General features: G+C 45.1%; 1 protein-coding gene and 1 pseudogene across 11 annotated transcripts in view; one reads left to right on the top strand and one right to left on the bottom strand.

Annotated features, from left to right (window-relative positions):
• The window catches only part of ST3GAL4 (ST3 beta-galactoside alpha-2,3-sialyltransferase 4), a 70565-nt gene that overhangs the window by 2360 nt on the left and 43910 nt on the right, over positions 1–24295 (bottom strand). For 10 of the 11 annotated variants that reach the window (XM_077919515.1, XM_077919512.1, XM_077919509.1 and 7 more), the window contains 9 exons: positions 19464–19542; positions 17519–17588; positions 13511–13585; positions 13219–13316; positions 9252–9312; positions 5190–5285; positions 4151–4340; positions 3259–3402; positions 977–1114 (listed from right to left, as the gene is read on the bottom strand). In XM_077919515.1, the coding sequence (XP_077775641.1) occupies positions 977–1114; positions 3259–3402; positions 4151–4340; positions 5190–5285; positions 9252–9312; positions 13219–13316; positions 13511–13585; positions 17519–17588; positions 19464–19479 (888 nt within the window). In that variant the 5' untranslated portion in view covers positions 19480–19542. Of the gene's footprint in view, positions 1–976; positions 1115–3258; positions 3403–4150; positions 4341–5189; positions 5286–9251; positions 9313–13218; positions 13317–13510; positions 13586–17518; positions 17589–19463; positions 19543–23002; positions 23169–24295 lie in introns of those variants that run through there. The other variant, XM_077919514.1, reaches the window with a different exon arrangement.
• On the top strand, positions 4675–4757 carry LOC144325727 (U2 spliceosomal RNA; annotated as a pseudogene).

The raw sequence follows: 24295 nt of genomic DNA, 5'->3' as shown, positions 1-24295 counted from the left end.
TAAACAGGATAAAAAAACTCTTCCATCTCAGCACAGTAGTGATCAGCACAGAGATGGGGAGATAAAATCTGTCTGTGAAGTGTAAAAGGCAAACATTTCACATCCACATCACACTCCAATGCTATGTCCTTGTGCATGTGGTTTGTGTGCTGTATGTGTTCTCCAGATGTGCAGTGAGTGTGCATGCATGCATGCCCTCACACAGAAGTACAGAATAACCACACCTGCTGGTGGCATGTGGCTAATCATTAGTTTAGCCTCAATTTGAAAAAGGGTTCGCTACTCCTGCTGTGAAGGGTCGTCTTGCATACTTGCTCTTTACTTCCAACCTGTTTTTCTTTTGCACCAGGGATGGGCAACCTGTGGCCCTCCAGGCACTGTCAGACTACAACTCCAATTGCCATCATTTACTGGCCATAGTGGCTGGAGCTGATGGAGTCCAACAACATCCGGGGGACCACAGATTCCCTGCCCCTAATTTACGCTCATCTGTATATATACATAGGACATGCCACTAGCTAGTCCATGAAAGGTTAATGCCCTAAGAAAACTGGTTAGTCACAATGTTGGGGTTTTTTAATGAACAAGTTTCCTTCCTTCCTTCCTTCCTTCCTTCCTTCCTTCCTTCCTTCCTTCCTTTTCCTTCCTTCCTTCCTTCCTTCCTTCCTTCCTTCCTTCCTTCCTTCTGTGAATGGTTAATAGTTGTTCTTGTTGTTTTACAACCCAGAATATTAAACTAGGTTCAAACCTGGTTTGACAACCTGGCTTGTTCTGAGGCTATAATTTCCCAGTCCAGACAAAATGTGAAACTACAGTTAACTGTAGACTTTCTGATTTGTTCGTTGGCTCGTACAAAGTCGCTAAAGTATTGTTCACATCTCAGTTTATTAAGTCGGTGGACGATTGTCTGGACTTTCCCTATACAAGCAGCTTCTTATATTATATTCATCTGACAAGAGAGGCAATGGTTACTCACAGTCATCGACTTCAATGTGACTTGCTCGTAGTAGTGAATGGTCTGCTTCTTGGAGTCAGGGTATCCAAAGCCCGCAATATGAACTATGTCACAGAAGTGCAGTGCTAAGGTGATAGCCACTAATCCTGTGGTTGGTTTCTAGGGGAAGACAGAGGAACATGATGCTGGGTTCACTTTCTCTTGGCACAAAGCTTACCTTGAGAAGCCAGGATGGTTTAGTGATTGGAGCAGCCTTTCACTGATGGGAGTTACAGCCCAAAACATCTGGAGGGCACCAGATTGAGGAAGGCTGGGCCAGAAGGCTTGACCCTGATCAGGGGGGACACCCAGGTTCAAATCCCCTCCCAACCACAAAGTTTACTGGGTGACCTTTGGCTGGTCCCTGTCCCTGACCCCTAACCTGCTTTACAGGGCTGCTTTGACTATGCTCTGCCTCCATAGCAGGGAGGAAGCAATACTTCTGAATATCAGTTGCTAGAAACCACAGGAGGGGAGAGTGCGCTTATGCTTGAATCCTGCTTGCTGATTTCTCACAGGCAACTGTTCAGCCCACTGTAAGAACAGGATGCTGGACTATATGGGCCACTGGCCTATCTCCTTATGCTCTTAATCTATACATTTTCACACACACACACACCTTTTGCCTGTAATTCGTATTGAGGGGGAAGTTCCTATTCATTCCAGAGGCTTTCCCCATCCCTAGACTGCAGACTTTCTTAAAACAATAAAACAAAGAATATCAGCGTGCTCAGCTTTATTGTCCCAAAACAATGTCTGTGTTTGCACAGGTGTGATGACAGCATCTTAGATAAAGTGTAGCTTCGAAACCTTGGTAGAAGAGTTTCTCATCGGCTTTGAAACGTCAGCCATAGAAATGCTTCCTGATAACTGCCACACACATAAAAAAGTAGTTCTAAAGTTGTCAAGGCAATGGTAAAAAAACAAGACACCCCACCTTTGCAAACACTGGCAGACGTACATCTAGAAGTTGCCAACAGCAAACAACACTGAACGTAAAAAGCAGTGTGTCCTGAGATGACATGAACTAAGGCCCAGGTGTCTTTGAAGTGGTAAACATCTTCCTGGGCTGTACCACTTCAGACTACAGGCTGGGACTCCCATGAGTAAATGCTCCTCCACACAAAAACAGCTCATTTGAGGGACAACTAGCACATCTGGGGGGAAGGGTTCTATCCTAGCCTTTAACACACTCATCTTCTATGTGCAGGGATGCATTTAAATAAATTTAGCACAAAGAAGCATTTCATCATGCAAGCCCCCACCTGCAGCCTGAGACTTTACCACCTCAGTGAGAACTAGGCTGAAAGATCTTACAAGTCACCTCACTCTGATTTGGAAAAGCAGTGCAGGCTGAGCTGAGGTGCTTTCCCCACCCAAGTGACATTTAAATTGTGACTAAAAAAATAAATACATCTACACCTGAAATGTCAGTTAATTGAACATACTTCTGATTCAAAAATTAGCTTTCTGCCCTGAATGGACAACATTCATATCTGCTACTTTCCAGGCTAAAGGATGCTCCTAGGAGCATGGGATACAGATGATCTGTGATTGGAGAGGTAGGGGAAGGTAAGAGAGACAGACAGACAGAGAGAGAGAGAGACAGACAGACAGACAGACAGACACACACACACACACACAGAGAGAGAGAGAGAGAGAGAGAGAGAGAGAGAGAGAGAGAGAGCGCCACACACAGTGTGTTTAAATGCTTAAAATAAGTGGCAGATACAAGTTGAGAAGTGGAATGTCTCAGGACACCAACGCTGGGAAAGAGCCACAATTAACACTTTGCCTCCTGTGCTGTTTCCCCAATCAAAATCAAAATCCTGCTAGAGGGCAGGGGAAAGAGATACAGGCATCCATATTGTATCACTTCCCCACCCACCCCTTGTCCCACTGGTCTAACAGATTTGGGGGCAGGGGAAAATGCGTTAAAGGAAATATAACACGGGGGAGGGTTAACACTGAGACACACAGCTGGCACCACTGTTCCGAGGCCATTTACACTCTACTCTCACCACTGATTTTAAGCTTTAAAGACAGTTGCCTGGAGATCCACTCACAGATCACCCACATCATGTGTATTTGGGTCCCAAGATATCCAGGTGTCACATTACAGGAGAGATCACAGCTTGGAGACAACCAAGCACCATCTCATCTTGAGAATTTCAAGAGAAAGAGCGCTTTGCTCCTTTTAGGAATAAACCTCAACTCCTGTAACTTGTCCCTCCCTCCCTCTCTCTCATGCTTACCACTCTTACCTGTTTTAACTTCTTCAGCTGCTTCATAGGAAGCTTAAGCAATTTGGCAGCAGTTATTTCCATAAAATACGGGTTCAGGATTCGCACTTGCTCAGGATTCGCATCCCAAATTAAGGGAGGCTGTTTCCAAAAGCCCTTCCGAACCTGGAAAAGAGGAATAAGGAAGGTTAGCCAGGGGCTCTTTACTCTCAAGAGCAGAATCAAAGCAAGAGAGCTGAACTGGGTTTAAGGAGGAGGAAAAAGTGGGGAAGCAAAAGCAGAGTCTTTTCCCATTGGTGGCTTTCTGGTGTTATACCCTAGATCTGATCTCTGTGCTTCAGATGGGACGCTCTCTCTGTATCTTTAGGCCGCCTGGAGATCACAGTATCTCTGAGCAAGACCAGCACGCTCTTCCATACCTACTTCAATTGCCTTGGTTCTCATGTTTACCCACACCACTACTCTGGGAGGTAGGTTGCTATTCCCATTTTTTATAAGCTGAGAATTTAGTGTTTGTTCAAGTCTACCATAGAAGACCATGGCAAAAGCAGGTCTTCCAGAGCTGAGTCCAATACACTGCCTGCAGGGTCGCATGGACAAACAAAATCAGTTGCCATGCTTCTGAAGAATATACTCAGGGGGAGGAATGAAACTCAGTGGTAGAGCATCTGCCTCACTTGTAGAAGGTCCTAGGTTCAATCCCTGGTGTCCCCAGCTGGGGTTGGGAAAAGCTCCTGCATGAAACCCTAAAGTGCTGCTGCCACTCAGTCCAGAAAATGATGAGAACTAGATGGACCAATGGCCTGGCTCAATATAAGGCAGCTTCCTGTGTCCCTGGGGGCAAAAGAAAGGGCTTCTGGATCAGAGGAAGGGGATCAGGAGTTGCACTAGTCTTCATCTCCCAATAACTTACCCTTTTCTTGTCGTGCAATATTGTTTCCATCCACTGGAAATCCATGGGTTTGAATGGCACCAGCACCAGCAATGTGTCTGGATTGTTTTCTCTTTGGGGGTTGAAATGTGCTGACTCCGGGTAGAAGAGCCGCATAGTGGTCTTGGAGCCCACGTCGCTCTCATAACCATAAACTGGCGCATTGTTCAATCTGCAGTGGGGCAGAGAGGAGGAAAGGGAGTTTGCACCCTTGGCAGAACATAGGCAGGCATTTCGTCGTTTTATGAGAACGAACCTATGTGCAAGAGTTTGACCGACGGGTATCTGCCACATGTCCACGTTATATACTACAGGGTGGCTGCAGTTAACCTCTTCTCTTATGCTTAGCCGCTGCTTTGACTTGGAACAAGCTAGAGCAGAAGCAGCCAAGAGGAGTATCCTCCAAAAGTTGTTCAACTACACCTATCAGCTCCAGTGAGAGTGGCCAAAGCTCAAGGAGGAAGGGAGCTGGAGTCCAAGAACACGTCTCAGCTAGAGTGCAACTCATCGCTTCTCGGCCTTTTGGCTAAGATCAAGTGTAGTATCAGCTAGAGTGCAACTCAGCGTTTACTTTATCTGCTGATCCATCAATTCAGAGAGAAACCATAATGCACAACCAAACCCGGAGGACATTTATGGGTCTCTTCCCAAGAACAGGTATATGTTACGGAAAAGCACAGGGCTGCCAGTAAAAACATCACTTAGTCATATTCTTCCTGCTCTGTAATACAGTAGGGTGTGTATGTGCTTAGTGCTCTGATGTTATCATGCTGTGCATTTCCCCATCTCCTCCTTCACATTATTTGCTGCCGCTGATGAGGGTAGCAAGGTGGAAAAGTGGAAGGTGGTGGAGTCAGTAGATGAGGTAAGTACGACTTGCAGAGGGGAAGGATCCACTGGGAGGACACCGCTGTTACAAACAGCCCCATTCAGTTCCACGTGGCAAAACAGGATCATGCTACGTTCAGAGAAACTGGCTGCACTGCCGTGGAAGATCACAGACCCCGATGCATCTAAGTACCTGATCACAACATCGTATTTGTTAATAGCTTCTCCCATAGAGCTGTTTCTGAGCCGGTGTCCATTTCCTACTACTGCACATCTCCGGCACTTCAAACTGCGAAAGAGAAAAGGAAGACTCCATTATACACTCCTAGACAGGGAAGAAACATCTCAGAAGGTTGGCTAATCAGAGAAGAACATAGGAAGCTGCCTTGGTCCACGTAGCTCAGTACTGTCTACACTGACTGGCAGCAGCTATTCAGGGCTTTGGGGAGGGAGTCTGTCCTAGCTCTACCTGGAAATGCCGGGGATGTCCACATGCAAAACAGAGGTTCTTCCAAGCTACAGCTCTTCCCTAAATGCTATGACCACTTACTGGAAAGCGGGGACACACGCTATTTTAAGCACTCCACCAGGCAATATATGAAGTGCCAGTAGGGTGGGGTTTGCAGGGGTAGACTAGTTGTACACTAAGGGGGGGGGGGAACCAGAGCACAATGGCAGAGTATACTAACCATTTGTAAGAAACTACCGTATTTTTCGCTCTCTAAGACGCACCCGACCATAAGATGCACCTAGTTTTTGGAGGAGGAAAACAAGAAAAAAAATATTCTGAATCCCAGAAGCCAGAACAGCAAGAGGGATTGCTGCGCAGCAATCCCTCTTGCTGTTCTGGCTTCAGCGATAGCTGCGCAGCCTACATTCGCTCCAGGCACACTTCCCCTTACTTTTTAGGAGGGAAAAAGTGCATCTTATAGAGCAAAAAATACGGTATATTTTTACACAAAGTATATTCTTCTGTCTCAGTCTTTTACAGTACTGGTTTGCTTAAATTTGTTTGCATTTTTCCATTAACATCCAGATTTAAATAATCCCTTATGAATTTAAGAACATAAGAGAAGCCTTGCTAGGTCGGGCCAAAAGCCTATCTAACCCAGCACCTTATTCTCACAGAAACCAACCAGGTGCCCATGGGAAGCCTGCAAGCAAGGCATGGGTGCAACAGCACTCTCCCTTTAATTAGCTGTCATAATTGGGCTATATTTCTACAAATACCTTCTAAATCAGGCTTCCTCAAACTCAGCCCTCCAGCTGTTTTTGGACTACAATTCCCATCATCCCTGACCACTGGTCCTGCTAGCTAGGGATCATGGGAGTTGTAGGCCAAAAACATCAGGAGGGCTGAGTTTGAAGAAGCCTGTTTTAAGTGTTGTTAAGTTACCCATTTCAATTATTCCTATAGCGTCTTTAATACATGCTTTTTGGTAACACAGCCATGTTTTTGCATGTTCTGTTGTTATTTTTTAAATTTATGTTACATTGTACAAGCATAATAAAACATGATACGACTGACAAAAAAAATGGGTCACTAGGAGGGTAAAATACAACACGTCATTTTACAGTACAGTGGTGCCTTGCAAGACGAAATTAATCAGTTCCGCGAGTCTCTTCGTCTTGCGGTTTCTTCATCTTGCGAAGCACGGCTATTAGCGGCTTAGCGGCTATTAGCGGCTTAGCGGCTATTAACGGCTTAGCGGCTTTAAGAAAAAGGAAACAAACTCGCAAGAAATCGCAAGATGTTTCGTCTTGCGAAGCAAGCCCATAGGGAAATTCGTCTTGCGGAACGACTCAAAAAACGGAAAACCCTTTCGTCTAGCGAGTTTTTTGTCTTGCGAGGCATTCGTCTTGCGGGGCACCACCCATCATAATGAGTTGGTTGCAGTAAACCAACGTCAGTAAATTAACTTGGAAAAACACAGAATAGTAAGAGTATTATTACCCACTTATCTACACCATATCACAATATATGTTGTAGGCATTTCTTGTCTCTGTGTTGCTTCATTTGTATATTTAATAAAAGTATACCATCAAGTGTATAAATCATCTTGTTTTTCTCTCCCTTGCCACCTTCAATTTCTGTGACGTTTCCATTATGGCTGTTTGCCAGACTATATTACACCAGAGGTTAATGTGTGGACATTCCCACCACAAATAGTGGTAAGTACCCATAATTTGGCATCCTCTGCAACAGAATGGGAAACTACTGGAATTTATAGACGATAGGCACATCAGTGTTATACACCATGCACAATTTTTAGTGAACATTCCCTAATGGTTGCTGGCAGAGATTTATATGGTGCTTTTATCCAGTTATTATATGCAACTTCAATACTATTTTGTAGATGGGAAGCCAGGTGCTAGGCCAATACAATTAATTTCTATCTTGAATGGGGATTTAAGGCACAGACCTCCCTGGTTTACCCACATGCTAATCCAGCAGCTTGGTAGATTAAGCCACAAATTTGCACACACCTACATTAGCTATTTCATCCTAGCTTTGGTTGATTGGCAGCTCAGCTTCTCACACCTCTGCCAAAACCAACACTTCCTTTACTCTCCTGTGGATTTCTTACTTTTCACTTTAAATACCCAGACTGACTTCCAGAGGACTGACTTCATTTCCAGGCAGATGTCAGACTTCTGGCTGTGATTCAGTGCCACGATTTCATGTCCCAAAGCAAGGGATGCAAGCACACGTCAGAGACTTGATCAAGATTGGCACTCTGAAATACTGGAGAGTCACAGTGCCTGTAAATGAGCTAGATGGACTAATAGCCTGACATGGATTAAAGCAACTTTCTAGGTTCCCCACGTTAAGATTTGAAAGAGGGATTGCCACTCTTAGGTCACATTCTATAGCATACATCTAAGGCACACTTAACAAACATGGTTTCCCACAAAGAACCCTGAGTTTACCTCTCACACAGCTGCAATTACCAGCACCCATAACCAACTACTGCTTCCGGGATTCTTTGGGGGAAGCCATGTGCTGTATATATGCTGTAAATATGCTTTAGATCAGGGGTCGGCAACCTAAGGCCCGTGGGCCACAAGCGGCCCATGGGAGTCGTTTAACTGGCCCATGGACCCCTGCCACCCACTCAGTCAGCTCCCATGTGCCATGCTATATCGGCGCAGAGCGGGGACCGCCTTCCGTGACGCTGGCCAGCTTCCCATTGGCTGCAGGAAGCTTCTGCAGCCAATGGGAAGCTGCACACACCTCCTCCGCGCCAGAAGGAGTGCCAGAAATAGCGTTTGCACATGCGTGCGCACGCACACACTCCAGCCCACCGTGGCGTCTGCGGGACTGTGAACCGGCCCAAGCCACAAAAATTTTGCCGGCCCCTGCTTTAGATGCACAGTGGTGTTGATGTGACTGTACAGTGCACATTCACACTCTGTTTCACCTCTGGTAAGCAGGTTTTGCAGGATTTAAGTTTAAAAACTATACCTGCAGCACAGGCTGAAGTGGGAAAAAATTGTTCCAAGAGGAATGAAACCTTCCAAACAGTGGTGCTCCCAAAAGCACTGTCACCTTAAGAGTTTTTTTGTTGTTTTTTTAACTGGAGATGCTGTAGACTGAAAGAGGGACCTCAAGCTCAAACCACAAAGCTCCACAAGCACAAACACAAACCACAAGCTCCACTCATGCTCATGCCATCACATCTCTGTAAAAATGGCAAGTTCCCGAGTATCCTCCCCTGGCCATTGACTGTTATTGCAGGGTCAGGCCTCTGGGTTCTCTGAATTCTTTTACCACTGAACTGACCTCTTGGTGACTTTACACACAGAGAGAAATTCTCGTTCCCGGCATTGCTTGGGAACTCTGAGAAACCAAAATATCGATGCAGTTTTGAAATCAGTGATTAGCACCAACAGTTTTGTAAAGCTCTGTCTGCCATCTTGATTCAAAGCAGTGTGCAACTGTATGCCAACACAGATGAAAGCCTGCTCCTTGATCTCGGGAACCATCATGCAAAATTTGGTTACAGTATCTTGAGGTGTTGATATATACAGCAAACAAGCAACTTTCCAAAACACATACACATATTTCCTGTAAAATTTTCATTCTTTCATTTCTTTCTTTCTTTCATTCATTCAACACACATGTATGAACTTGCCCTGAGTAACTATGGTGGAGAAAAGAGATACTGCACGCTCCGCAGCTACCAATTCCATAAATGGGAGAGAAGAGCCCGAATAACTGAACCCACCCGTTTTCTGAATGAAGTGGCATTACCTTTGTAAGCTTTCAGGCAGAGCATAACTTGTGATCGCCAGAACTCGCAAGAGAATTTCCTCTGCAAAGGAACAAATGTAGGCAGTTAACCGGCTTAGTCCATGCTGCCTCGGTTCAGACATTAAGAACGTAAGAGCTGCCCCGATGGATCAGCCCAAAGGACGAAACTGCTGGAAACAGAATGATGGTCTAGATGGAATCTTGTTCTGATGTAGCAAAGCAATTCTTACAACTTACTTAGGGTGAGTGGAGAGCAGAATGGTGCAGGCAGCATTACTATATAACCTGCCTCTTGCCTGACACCATGCTAACTCCAGAGGAACTCAGAAGAGAGGACTCTCTGGTTTTGAAGGTCCCACTTTTCTCCTGTGTTCCAGACACAGGAGAAGGGCATGGACTTATCAGAGCTCTCACAGCATCCAAGTCCATCCAACTGGCATTAGGACTGGACAAGCCTTCTTCTGTTTTCCACTCAGCACTGGAGAGAGCTGTCACCAGATGGAAAGATACAGGGTAGACCCACTGAGATACAGGGTAGACCCACTGAAATGAATTGGCCTAAGTTGGTTATATTCATTAGTTTCAGTCAGTCTACTCTGAATAAAACTTAGTTGAATACCGTCTACAGTCACCACTTGCAACCTGGAGAATGCATTTGTGGGCTCATATTATATTGACTTCTGCTTTTACAACTTTATTGGTTTGTGGTTTTTTGTGGGGGGGGGTTGTTTGGTTTTTTTTGCTTGATTGTTTGGTTTTTTATGCCATATAGTGTTTAGTTTATATTGTAATCTTTACAATCTTTCTTTTGCTGTTTTATATTTGTTCTTTATTCTTGTTAACTGCCTTGGAAAGCTCTGTGTGGAAAGACAAGGTTTTAAAAAACCCAACAACCTTGTTTTTTAAATATTTGTTTCCAAATGAGTTTCTCAAAAAAAAAAAAAAAAAAAAACCTGCAGGGAAGCAGCTTACATATTTTGCTCACCTCATCTTACCCACCTCAGCCAGCAAAATGTCTTGGGGTGACCCAGCCCTCCCTCTTGCAAAGAATATTGACAACACCCAAACTAGGAAAGTGTTTAACTGCATTTGACAGACAGAGTGAACATCAAATTAAAAGTTAAATCACCGTGGCAAACCCATCATGCTTCAAGCAAACCATCCTTTTTTCTTTTCTTTTTACATTCTTAAGTACCGTAGGTACAGTCTCCCACCCTATTAAAAAAGGAGTAATTTTTTTGATGTAGAAAAATTACTCTGGCAAGGAAGGGGGGAAAGCCACTCAGCACAGCTACAAATACGAAGATTAGTCTTGGGAAAGCTTTAACTCTGAAAGGCACCATACAAATTCTGGGGGGAAAGTAAATAAAATGGTGCCTGGTAAACTGAATGTGGGAGAGAAAGCAGCATGCACAGTGCAACAAGTGTATTTCCACAGAGGGCTCTCTACTAAAATTACATAAATCTAGATGTATCTTGAAAGTTCCAAAGTCAATTGTTGACCAGGGTCTTGACAAGACTCATGTCACGACCCTGGAGTTGGATTTCTCATCTTCAGGTGATGAGGGAGGGGACTCTGAAGCAGAAGGGGAAGGATATGCAGGGCTGGCCCCAAAGTGCTCTTAGGTGGACCTGCTGGACTAATGCTACCGTCTGGCCTGAGGATACAGTGCTGCCATCCTCTGACTTGGAGGACTCTCAGCTGCAGAAGACCCCACAAGATTTGAGACTCCCTGCTCCTTTGCGGTTGGAGATAAGAGGAGAAGGCTGGGTCCTTTAACAGAGCAGCATCTTGCAGCGCAGGTGGTGCTAACAATTAGGTTGCACCTGCTGCTGCTACTATATAAATGCTCAATTTCAGCTTGCCCTTATTGGAGCAACGTCAGCGTTCCCCAGAGTACAGACTGAGTCCTGCTCTTGGTTGGGTTGCTGCACCACAGGCCTAGTTCACACCAACAAGGAAAGAAGTGCTCTAACTCCTCCTGAATGTCTGCTGTGGGTGTGCAGAAATTTTAAAAGTTTTTTAAAAGGGCTCAGCCTACTATACTTTACCAATAGTTTTTAAAACTGTTCGGCCATGACATGAGGCAACACAACTTAACTCACATTGTGTGTGCAAGGTGTGCTTTTCTTCCTGTCATGTACTAGTGGATTAGGAAAGACAACAGTCAGATCCCTCTACGGATAGATGCAGACAAGATGTTATCGGTTCATAAGCAGAACCCAACACATCTTGGAACAACAGACCCTTTGACTGCACCTTGCACACAATAGTGGTTCTGTCTGGAACAAGGAAAGGAGGAGGAAGGAAGAGTTCCAGCTTTGTACATAAAGTCATTGAACTGTGCTTATTTTGGGAACGTCCACCTTGCTGAACTCCTTGGGAAAATGAGAGGCATTAAAAAGAATCTGACGGCCAATTGTTAACAGCCAGTCACTCAACAGAAGTAGAATGCAGTCCTTTGTATTATTAAAGTCAGTTAACTTTCAACCAACAGCAACAGTTATGAGAGAGCCATTAAAAGGAGGTTGAACACCTGTCCAGTGGATACCTGCCAATTTATACTTTTGCCTCTTGGAATGAAGTCCACTGTTTCAAAATAATGCCAAGGTTACCTGATATGATAAAATTCTCATGAACCTATTTCTCTGCTGAACTATAGATTAAAAAGTGTATGACTGATGGACCTATCACATTCTGCTGGACCTATCACAGATGTCTTTCCTTATCTCTGGCTCAGTTTTAGCACCACGCTAAATCAAAGTTTAGTGTGACGAGACTGAGATGTGGTGAGTCTCAGGTTCACATGCTCCCCTCTCTTCCTCCACAACAGCCGCAAAGAGAGCTCCTTGTTTTCTAACTATGTTCTAATTTTATATTTTTCCTTGATAACAAACTGATGGTTTACGGATGTTGTTGGTGAGGTTCCCAACAACATCCATACACTATAAGGAAGAAGGGAATCAGTGGCTACAGCTATAAATTCTGCTATTTTACTGCCTGTGGCTCTTGTGTGTCTCCACAGTTGCCACTTCCTTATACAGTGGTGCCTCGCAAGACGAAAAGAATCCGTTCCGCGATTCTTTTCTTCTAGCGGTTTTTTCGTCTTGCGAAGCAACCCCATTGGCGGCTAAGCGGATTAGCGCTATTAGCGCTATTAGCGGCTTAGCGGCTAAGCTGTTAAAAGGCTATTAACAGCTTAGCGGCTTTGAAAAGGGGGGGGGGAGCGGGGGGAAAATGGCGAGACTCGCAAGACGTTTTCATCTTGCGAAGCAAGCCCATAGGGAACTTCGTCTTGCGAAGCGCCTCCGCGACGGAAAACCCTTTCGTCTTGCGGGTTTTTCGTCTTGCGAGGCATTCATCTTGCGGGGCACTACTGTAGTTTATACTGTGAATAAGAGGCTAAGGAAACCACAACTTTGCTGATATTGGCCCTTAGCAATCAGAACTGGCCGAACAAACATGTGGCTACAGCAGGGATAGTAGTGACTTCCATATGTTCAACTACAACTCCCATCAGCCCCAGGCTGCATAGCCAATAGTTATGGATGATGGGAGCTGTAATGGGAGGACACCACCCTGGGCTAGAAAGTATGCTGTGTGGATAAGGAACCCAAACTAGGTGATCTGGTGAAAGTCGCCTTCAGTAACTGAGCACACTGCAAAGATAAGGTATGCCATTGGGTGTACTTTTGCGGTGAAAGAAGCCACGCGGCATGGGCCCTATATGCTGTCTCGATGGGAGACCACCTGGACCACCTGTTCAGAGCTCCTTGGAGAAAGAGTGGAAACACCTGACTTACCTTTGAGTGAAGAACAATACATATGATCTTAGAAAAATAGTCCAACAGATGGCTACTAAATCAGAGCGAACTTTCCACAAGAAAAATGAGAGGGAAAGCATGGAATACAGAGACAAATACAGAAGATGCTTGCTAGAAGAAAAGAGACATCTGGTTTGCTTACCGCTTCCTTTAGTACCATATGGCAGCTCATAGGGTGAAGGGGTCTTTACCCAGAAGTAATCCTTTAGCTGTAAAAATAGTGGATGTTCCCGTGTGTAACTGCAATGAATGCAGAGGAGAAGATCATGCAAATCTGGCGTTTTATATATTCAGAGCCTCCCTCTCCTGTTAGGCTCGCTCTATCTCATCCCACCCCATTCCTCCTATCCCCCCCCCCCCAAGCTTAGGAGAAGCAGGTAGATGAGATCTGAGAGACCCCATTCACACAGTATACGACTAGTCCCGTTACTTACTTTGCAATGAGCTGTGCAGCTTTCTTCTCCACCTCTCCCAGAGGACAAGTCATCTTTTGTACTGGGAAATAAAAACTGTAAGACAAACAACAAAGGGAAATGGGGTGGGGGAGTTAAGTGTTGTTGCTGCTGTTTCCTTAACCCCCCCCCCAAGTTGTCTCAGTGATGTACAGTTTAAGAGTGGGTGCCTGTGCAATCCAAGCCTCTAGGGCAGGGGCAGATTTAGGGCACTGCGACCGGTTCCACTGCCCTGGGCGCTGAGTCTAGGGGGTGCCGCAGGGCATCACAACTATGACATAGTGATCTGAGCAGAACAGAAGGCAAGAGGAGGAGGAGCGGTAAATTTTGGGCTTGCACAGGGGACTGTTGAAATTTGAAGGTCCACCCAAGCTCTAAGGCAGTGGTTCTCAATCTATGGATCCCCAGATGTTGTTGGACTACAACTCCCATCATCCCTGAGCTCTGGCCTTGCTACCTAGGGGTGATGGGAGTTGTAGTTCAACAACATCTGGGGACCCACAGGTTGAGAAAGGCTGCTCTAAGGACGTGCAAGAAAGAGGTTTGATTTGGGACATCACCTGCTAGCCACAAGTGAAACAAACCACCACTCCATCAGTGTGCCTCCATGGGACAGACGAGAAGCAGGGCTCATTCCATCAGATTTGCCAAAGGTTGAGTCCATGAGTAATGTCCTGCCCATGAACTGTTTCTATGCCAGATAAGGACCAGATTTAAGAACCAATGCCTGAGTTGGCTTTTTTCTTCTTCCCTTTCTGTCCTTTTCTCCTTATGTATCATGCTTTTTTAGATTGAAAGCCTCCGGGCAAGGACTGTTTCGTCTTAACTGACTGTATGTAAGCCACACAGAGAGGTATTTTGGCTGATGTGTGGGGCACAAGTCCTCAGCATGGATCGGCGAGGCTGTGCAGAAATGACAGCTTCTCCTAAGACCCACATTGTTGGAAAGGGGCTGCAGCTCAGCAGTAGTCAACATGCGCTTTATACAGACAGTTGCAGGTTCAATCCCTAGCATTTCCAGTTAGGAAGGGATGGGAAAGACCCCTGCCTAAATCCCTGGAGAGTCACAGCCTGTCAACATAAATGGGCAGACATTACTGAGACAGGTGGCCTCAAAATTCATACACGCCATACACTGAAAGCACAACTTGCCCTGAAAAATCCTGGGAACTGTAGTTGGTTAAGGGACCTAGGAAATGCAGGTCTGGGAGGAGTAAGCTACAGTTCCCAGGATTCTCGGGAGAGGTAATGTGCTTTACATGTGTGCTGCGTACACAGCCTCAGTAAAAGGCACCTTCGTAGCCCAGGATTACACTTCCAAGAGTGGTGGACAAGCCTGTGCACTAACAGAGCATGAAAAGTGATGCTCAAAGCATTTGGAAAGTAATGGGAGATAAAAGTATCTTAAGCATTTGAGAAGAGGTGCTTACATAGGCAAGTACCCTTCCTCAAATGGCTGCAAGCAGGGCAGAAGTGAGCAGGGCTCGTAAGTTTTATTGATAAGTGTGTTTTTGTATAGCCTTTGTTTTTATTGCTAAACCTTCTTTACTGTTGCAAGCCAGAGAGAGGGGATCTACCGTCTCCGGGTCCAACTCAGCCCCAGGCAGCATTGCCAATGGTCAGGGATGATGACCTTTCAGCTGCCACAGGGTGGAAAGGGGTGAATCAGCTCTCAGTCACCTGCACAACCACTTTTTGTGGTTGGTCTTTGTTAATTGCTTACAGTGCATAGCTTATTACGTGGCTCCCCAAGACACGGCAAGGAAAAGCGGGAATCCATGTTTATTCGGTTCAAAATGCCAAACCTCATGCCACATTACGTAACACTTTCAAAGAAAGTATTTTTAAGCTGGCCACTTTTATTTCGAAAGAAAAGCAACCATGCTGGGGGCCCTGATCATGCAGGGAACAGGCTTTCTACATGGATCGAAGCCCCATGTTGCTTTACTACCAAACATCAACACCACCACCTCCTCTTAGGTAAAGGTAAAGGTACCCCTGCCCGTACGGGCCAGTCTTGCCAGACTCTAGGGTTGTGCGCTCATCTCACTCTATAGGCCGGGAGCCAGCGCTGTCCGCAGACACTTCCGGGTCACGTGGCCAGCATGACGAGCTGCATCTGGCGAGCCAGCGCAGCACACGGAACGCCGTTTACCTTCCCGCTGGTAAGCGGTCCCTATTTATCTACTTGCACCGGGGGTGCTTTCGAACTGCTAGGTTGGCAGGCGCTGGGACCAAACGACGGGAGCGCACCCCGCGCGGGGATTCGAACTGCCGACCATGTGATCGGCAAGTCCTAGGCACTGAGGTTTTACCCACAGCCCCACCCGCGTCCCACCTCCTCTTATTTGTCCCCAAATGTGGTATTCAAAACCATTGGTGGGAAACAGGAAGGGGGGGGGGTTGAGTGAGAAACAAGCACTAGCCCCAATCTGGACTCCTCTTGAAATGAGCCAGTTTAAGCAAGCTTTTTAAAAAGTGGGACTAATTTAATGTGCAGTCTGGGCGACATATCGATGCATCATCCTAAACCAGTTTGAAGTCCATATCATGATATCCATTTCATAATTTTTGACCTGGCAATATATTGCGAATCATGGGGTGCGCGTGTTTGCTCGCGCTATGCAAAAATCGCAATGCAGGAAAATCTGTGAAGCCATCCAATGCCTCTACATAGTTCCGTCCTTATTTCAGACATCGTGGTATATCAGTATATCGTGATGTTTAGCTGGTGATATATTGCAATGTTGAAAACCAGATACTGCCCAGCCCTGGTTTGGCCCAAAGCTCACAATGGCTTCTGGTTGAGTTGCCAGGATAAAAACAGTCCAAGAAACAATTTGACAAATATTTCCTCTCTCCAGAGATATGGATTTGAAAGTATGCTTAGTTCATTGGTCCAGAACACCACTATCTATAATCTGGTTTCCCCCTTCAAGCAAACTTTTCATTCCCAGTTTCCTGGCTTCATTTGTACCCATAGGATGTATTTTCAACACCAGGACTCCTTCCTGGAACCTATGAAAAGATGGGCAAGCCCATGAGCAGGTGCAGAGTGCACTTCTCTGGCTACTGATTCATACTACATGACGCCCACATGCATTCGAGATTAGGAGAAAGGGTCCCTAAATCAAAGAGCAGCATTGCCAAACAGCGTTACTGAACCTTTATCTCACTTTGCTTTATTTATTTCTAAAATGTCTGCGCCAGAGCCAAAATAAATATTATATGGATGGCTTACACACACACACACACACACAGAGCAAGAGAGAGACTTTGACTTTAAGAAGATAAGAGCAACAATTCAAAAGCAGGAAACATGTAAATAACTAGTGGCCATTAAAAAGTCACAGTTTAACTCGGCTAGGTTAAAGGCGCCCACAAAAGTAAATAGCCTGTGGAAGTTTTTACTAGCCTGCTAGGGAATGGCAAAGGATGGACTGAGACCTCAATCTTTACTCTGGGATCCCGATGCTTTTCTACACTGGGTAAGGGGGTGGGGTTCCCTCCTCTGGCAGCCCACTTGGTTTCTTTGGTAGATGTAAGATAAGGCACTGCTTGACACACTCTTCTCCCAAGCCATCCAAGGCTTTAAATCGGGGACAAGGAACTTGTAGCCCTCCATATGCTGTTGGATTCCAGCTCCCATTATCCCTGGCCGCTGGCTATACTGGAATGACAGAAGTTGGAAGTCTAGCAGTAACTGGAGGTTCACAGACTCCTCACCACTACTTTCAAGGAAAGCAGTCGAACAGCGCTTAGGAATGGACTTGTCACCCATATGAATAAGTGAGAGATGTTCTCATCTATTGTTCCCAGTTAAAAGCCATTTTGAACTAGCCGATGTTTCTGAACAATGGCTATTAATCAGCTAAGGCCCGATTCAGGTAATATATCTGACCTTAATAAAAGGGCAGGGATAACGACCCAAAACACCCCATGTGCCCCCATTTAAAAGAAAAAGAAAAACCATCTCACAGCTGCACGTACCTTTCCTCCCGGGATTTTGTATACCACACCATCACCAAAAATATAGCCAATACTCCAAGTATCTTCCATCCTGAACAAAAGAAAGACAGAATACTGTTAACACTGAGCCAGTCAAGTGTAGCCACACAACACCTAAAACACATATGGTGGAATGCCAGAGTACAGAGTGAGAGAGAGGTTTAACTTGAGCCTGGATTCACTAGGGCTCAGCTCTGGGGCCTCTTTCGAAGCCAACCTGCAAACTTAGGACCTGGGATGTAACAAGAAGGCAGACACCTGTACATCAGGGGTAGGGGAACCTATGGCTCTCCAGGTGTTGCTGTACTCCAGCTTCCATCAGCCCCAGCCACCTGTCCTAAGGTTAAGATGGTCAAGTACGGAGATGTCACCATCTTCTACAAAGGAAAGCGGGACATATTTTGGGTCGTATCTGGGGCGTTTGAAGAACATGTGGGCATAATAATGTATGAAAGGGGCACAGGTGTACTGCTCTAGCCCACATTCTCTTGCAGAGAGAATTCATTGTGCATTCAGCTGAACAAACAAGAGAATCAGACCTTCAGATCCACAAAGGTCTGAGATTGCAACCAACGGGGATGTTGGGAGCGGGGTTAGTGCGTGCAACCCTGCTTCTCCCTCAACAGTTTTTCAGGTGAAGACCTGAATAAGAGTACAGGGGCAAAGCATAGTGAAACAACAATCCTATACGGACTAAATCAATGGATTTTGAAGATAGAAGCCCAAGAGCACAAAGTTGTAATAAACAAGCTAAAAGCATTTACAAACCTAAAAGCATTTACAAACCTTTCTGATCCCACCCACACCATACATTTAAAGCACATGATTTCGCCCCAAAGAATCCCAGGCACTGTCATTTACCATCAACAGAGCTACAATTCCCAGCACCCTTAAACTGCAATTCCCAGAATTATTTGGGGGAAGCCATGTTTAGTGCGGATGGGATATCAAGCGGTGGCAGAGGCCAGGCTACAGGTGTCGGGGGTGTGTGTGGTGGAATAATTTGCTTTGCTGAGATTGCAGTCTCATCAGGGAGGCTATAGTCCTTGGATAACAGTACATTGGGGAACCCTTCCCCCTTGGCACCGCTCATTTGACATTGTCCTCCAAATGCATCCTTTCCCTCTTTGGAACCTGTATCTTCATTTTCTAAAGGCACCTCCTTCTTTCAACCCACAAGAAGCCTTTCCATATGACCTCAGACAGGGTGCTTTTCAGCTGAATCCACACCATTATCCAATGCCGAGAAATCATTTTCTGGGCATCCATTTGTGAAAGAAGCTTCCAAGGCCCATTGCCCACAATCACTTTTGCTAAAGTCAAGGTTGACTTTTTTCTTCTTCTTTAACATTCCCAATCCTGCATGGTGGGTATTTCTTATGACTGTAAACCTTGGTGGTGACATCTGTTACTTACAGTGAGGGGGGAAAGTATTTGATCCCCTGCTAAATTTGCCCGTTTGCCCTGTGACGAAGAAATGACCAGTCCATAATTTTACTAGTAGGTTTATTGTAGCTGTGAGAGACACAATAACAACAGGAAAAACCCCAGAAACCCAGAAGACAAAAGTCACTGTATTAGCGGCATTCTCATATAATGATAAGCTAAGATTTAGAATGGTTTATCTGGAAAGAGCAACACACTGATATGATTACTGATAGTTCCCACTTTGCTCATCCCCTGAAACAGGTGGGATAAACAAACTAGGAAGCCTTTCTTGGCTTTGTGTCACATCTGACCAGGGAACATGTTTTCTTGTTTCCTAGCAAGCCACAGTCCTTAGCCAATCTTATACCCACCGTTTTTTAAAACATAATTTTCTACTCCACTATCACATACTCCACCCTTACTTGTCCAGATCACAAGTACACTTGCTTCCAGATATGTGTAGCATAAGAAAGGGGAATGGCACAACACTTGGACTTACGAGACTTGTTGATCATTTTTATCAGCAGATGAAGAATCGTCTTGTGGCTTTTGCTCTCATTGCAACTGCTATCAGCCACCTGGAAAAGAAAGAAGACATGCTCATTTGAGTTATTTATTAATAAAGATATGCACACACAGCTACGTGATTAAAAATATAAAAGCAGTTTGTCACAAAATGCATAAAACCATACACATAAAAGTTAAAAACAGACCTCAACTAACCATTGCAGAAAGATAAATTATTTTGTTGCCTGCATAGGCCTGGTGGAATAGAAAAGTTTCCAGCAGGCATTTAAGAATTGAAACAGAAAGTGCCCACTGAGTCTCCACTGGCAGAGTATAGTGGTACCTCCGGTTACAAACTTAATCCGTTCCGGAGGTCCGTTCGTAACCGGAAACCGCTCGTAACATGAGACGCACTTTTGCTAATGGCGCCTCCCGCTGCTGCCCGCATCCCGCTCGCATCCCGGGGCAAAGTTCGCAACAAGGAGCATCTACTTCTGGGTTAGCGTAACGCGTAACCCGAAGCATTTGTAAGGGGGGGCGGTACATAACATGAGGTACCACTGTATTCCACAATACTGGACCAATGACAATAAAGACTCCCATTTCTTGTTGTTATCAAGTGAGCCTTGCCAACTCAGGGAACAACCAACGATGCTTCTGCGGATGAGCTCAGTGATTGAGCTGAGATCTAAGGTTCAGGCAATCCCTGAACTACCCTAGACTTAAGTTGTTAAGGGCTTTGTAATTAATACAAGGATCTTGAACCTGGCTCAGTAATAGATGGGCAGCCCGTGCAGCTGTGTTAACAATGGCATCACATGTTCTATATGGCCATCGCATTCCATATAGGAGCATTGGAGCTTCCAAACCAGACCCAAGGACAGCCCCACACGGAGCACATTACAGCCTTGAAGCTACCAACATGTGGACTATAGTAGTGAGGATATCCGTCCAGGAATGGCCGTAACTGGCAAACCAAACGAAGCTGGTAAAAGGTACTCTGAGCCACAGAGGACATTTGTGGGCCTCTGGTGACAAATATATATCCAGGAGTACCTACAAAGCTACACACCTGTTCCTTCAGAGGGAGAGCAACCCCATCTAGAACAGGTAACTTGCCATTTTCCTGAATATGGGAACCACCCACTGAAAAAGTCCCTGTATTTTCAGGATTTAAGCAGTTTATTGGCCCTCATCACCACGGCATTCAGACACCATATCTAGAGCTTTCATAGACTCTCCTGATAAGAATGTTAAGAATCTCACATTGCAGAATGTAGCTCAAATAGCTGTGAGATGTTGTGACGGCATTTTCCCTCCCAACACGGGAAGTTTCATGAACAAACAAGGAGACAGACAGCAGCAGCAGCAGCTCACTATTCTAATATAACTGTTTATAAGATAAAGACTTTAATATATAAAATGTACTATATTCAAGGGAGTATACATTGTTATACAAGTTGTTGCCCCCCAAAAGGCTGTTTTTCCAACCAAGGCCTGTCTCACACAAAATGTTAAGCCATGGTTTGTTTAATAAGCCATTGTTTGCCCCACAGACAATCAAACAACTGATGATTCTTTCTCCAAAGTTTAGTTTCAACTTCTCTTGTCTTGTGGGATGAGTGGGGGGCAAACAAGCCATGGTTAAATAAGAGTGCTGCTTTTATTTAGAATACCAAACCATGAATAAAGCAAACCAGGGTTTGTAAGACAACAACAAACCATAGTTAAGCTGATGAGCTAGGTTCAGATGATAAAAACACAGTTTAATAAACTGGTTAAAATTATACCCAAACCAGGCAAAAAATGCAAGATTAATCCCAGCAATTGTTTCCTGAGTTTTCATCTTTTTGTCTTTTATTCTAAGGTTTACAATTGAGATCCATATGTGTAAGGGTTTCCACCAGGTGGTCTTCACATGGGCAAATTCTTTCTACTTCCACCCTGCCTGAGAACCTTCCCCAAAGGAGGTTTGATGGATTAGAATTTAACCTGGCCAGCGAAAATGCCCTTCTTTCTTGAGGGTTAAGCAGAAATTCAAGGTAATTATGGTTAGTTTCATGTGCCCAAGAAAGTTGAAAATAAAGAGGGAAACATTTTTTTCTCTGCTGCTACTGTTAGTTCTTGGCGTTCAATATCCCACAACCTAGTTTTTATTATAGCCTTGGCAGATGGTAGGGACATCAATCACAAAAGTTCCACTGACAGCCCAAGTTGCTGTACCTTCTTGTTAAACTGTTGTAGCCCTGGGGAAAGAAAGGGATCTAACAAAACTTCACTGAGGAGAGGATCTTTATCTGATGTAAGGCAGATGTTTAACCAGCATAGAAGAAATATCACCTAGGCGACAGTCTCTACCTTGTGTTGACCTCCTCTAGGCACAAGGCTGCATAGGGTACACAGCGTGGGACAGGAAGAGGAAAGTTGAAGAGGAAAGTTGCCTGCACTCGTTCTACTGCTCTGCCTCCTTTCTTTTAGCAAATGTTTTGTGCAACTGGGGAAGTGGCAATTCTGTATTGATTTGTTCTGGATGTTTGTATGTGATGCCAATAAAAGGTTTGATGATGATTTATTCTAAGGTTGGGGAAACTCTTCTTGTCTCTGGCACAGAATTAAAAATAACAGGTTTACATGGGTGTTTTTTTTAAAAAAGAAAGCTCTTGAGCTCCTTTGATTTCAATGAATTTTGAATATGTGAAAACGTTTCTGAATTGTGTTTTATTTTCTAAATATGCATAATCATAAATGTTCATTGAAAATCAAAACAGATGTTAATGCAAGATCATTTAAATTCATGAAGACTGAACTCAGAATAAAATCCAACCCCTAATCAAATACTTAAGAAAGCTACATTTAAGTTATATTTTTAAAAGCACTGTTTGTTTCAGTTCTGATTTCAATTTGTAACTTGCTTTCTTCTGCAACTATTTCGGCAGTTTATAAAGTTATAAAGTTTACATATCTCATCTTAGGTTAATATGTGAATGCATGTATTTACACACATAGTGTGCCCTCTGGATGCTGTTGGGGTACAGAGCCTCCACCATCCCCGGCCACTGGTTAAACTGGCTGGGGCTGATGGGAATGGGAGTTCAACAGTATCTGAAGGGTACCAAGTTGGCTGCCCCTACATCAGTCCAAGAGTTCATCCCTGCCAACATCTTGCTTCAGAGGTGCCAGGGACAAAAAATACTGGAGACCTGTTGCCCCCATCTCCTGGAGGCTTCTCACTGGAAGGATTTGGCTGGCAACTGATATGCAAACACATTACAAAAGACAGAGTCCAGTGTTTCATTTTCCAAATGTAAAGCATGCAAGGGCAATTAAAGGAGAGGCACCCACGTATTCATTACTGTTCATATTCAAAAACATTCTGTTTTGACACAACCCCAAATACCCAGAAACATCACCAAGCCCTCATCCAACACTAGACAAGACAGCTCAGTACGCTTTGTAGCCGCTGAACACCTCAGACAGGATCCCTCATAAAGCAGACAAAGAAGCAGGGATAAAAGGTGACACTCAACATACTTGGAAAGAATCAAATTGCTCCAGCTCGGTCATCTCAATCAGAGCGAAGAAGTCAGTCTCTCAAAAGGGCCTCTGGGTTTATGTCTGCTGCTTTCCTTCCTTAGTGGGTGCAATCAACATGACTGAGCAAAAGTGGAACTTACCTCTTGGATGCCCAGTCTCCCACTAAGGGTTTTCAACACTGCATTGCCATGCGGCTCAGAAAATGTACAAGGAAGTTTCCCTGCCCACATTCAGTGTTTACTTTCAAACACACCTATGATGACTCTTGAGTGATGCCCAGCACATCTTAAGCCTAAACTACACATTGCACCCAAATGCATGCCAAAGGAGACCACAGGTCATTTTGGTTAAAGCAAAACACTGGCTTTGGTTAGTGATTGGAGGGCTTATTATGCTTAGCTTATCTGGGCTTGGCTTGCTAACAAAGCAGGTTACTTCCTCTCCCCAAAACCAAATGAGCCTGCCCAAATTTGGACAAAGCTCACCCCAAACCACGAAGATACTCGGTCTCCTTCCTTACCTGTGTGTTATCCCCTGCCATCAATACAAGACTTGTTAAAGTTTTTTGGGGGGTGAAGCATGGGGAATAGAGAAGTAGTAAGAATGCTTACTAGGGGGACGCGGGTGGCGCTGTGGGTAAAAGCCTCAGCGCCTAGGGCTTGCCGATCGAAAGGTTGGCGGTTCGAATCCCCGCAGCGGGGTGCACTCCCGTTGTTCGGTCTCAGCGCCTGCCAACCTAGCAGTTCGAAAGCACTCCCGGGTGCAAGTAGATAAATAGGGACCGCTTACTAGCAGGAAGGTAAACGGCATTTCCGTGTGCGGCTCTGGCTCGCCAGAGCAGCGATGTCACGCTGGCCACGTGACCCGGAAGTGTCTCCGGACAGCGCTGGCCCCCGGCCTCTTGAGTGAGATGGGCGCACAACCCTAGAGTCTGTCAAGACTGGCCCGTACGGGCAGGGGTACCTTTACCTTTAAGAACTGGGTGCTTAACCCTTTCTCTGCTGGCCATTTCTGCTATTCTAGGATTTTTTAATGCAGGAAAAAGTGAACTTAAAACTGGGGGAGAAGGAAGAGCAGGTTGGCAGGGGTGTGATTGGGAGGGGTGAAATAGCAGCTCAGCAAAAAGCTCCATGCACCCTTCTTCAGCTCTCTTCATTTCACTGCCACCATCAAAAGTGGCTTCTCCTCAAAGCTCTGGAACTCACTGCCAGTTGAACATCACAAAATTAGCATCCTTTTAGGCCTTCAGAAAAGCCTTAGGGACCCACATATTTCCAGTGGCCTAGTCAT

This window comes from Podarcis muralis, chromosome 15 (assembly GCF_964188315.1).
Source record: "Podarcis muralis chromosome 15, rPodMur119.hap1.1, whole genome shotgun sequence".
Taxonomy (NCBI): domain Eukaryota; kingdom Metazoa; phylum Chordata; class Lepidosauria; order Squamata; family Lacertidae; genus Podarcis; species Podarcis muralis.
This window is presented reverse-complemented; position numbering and strand designations above follow the sequence as displayed.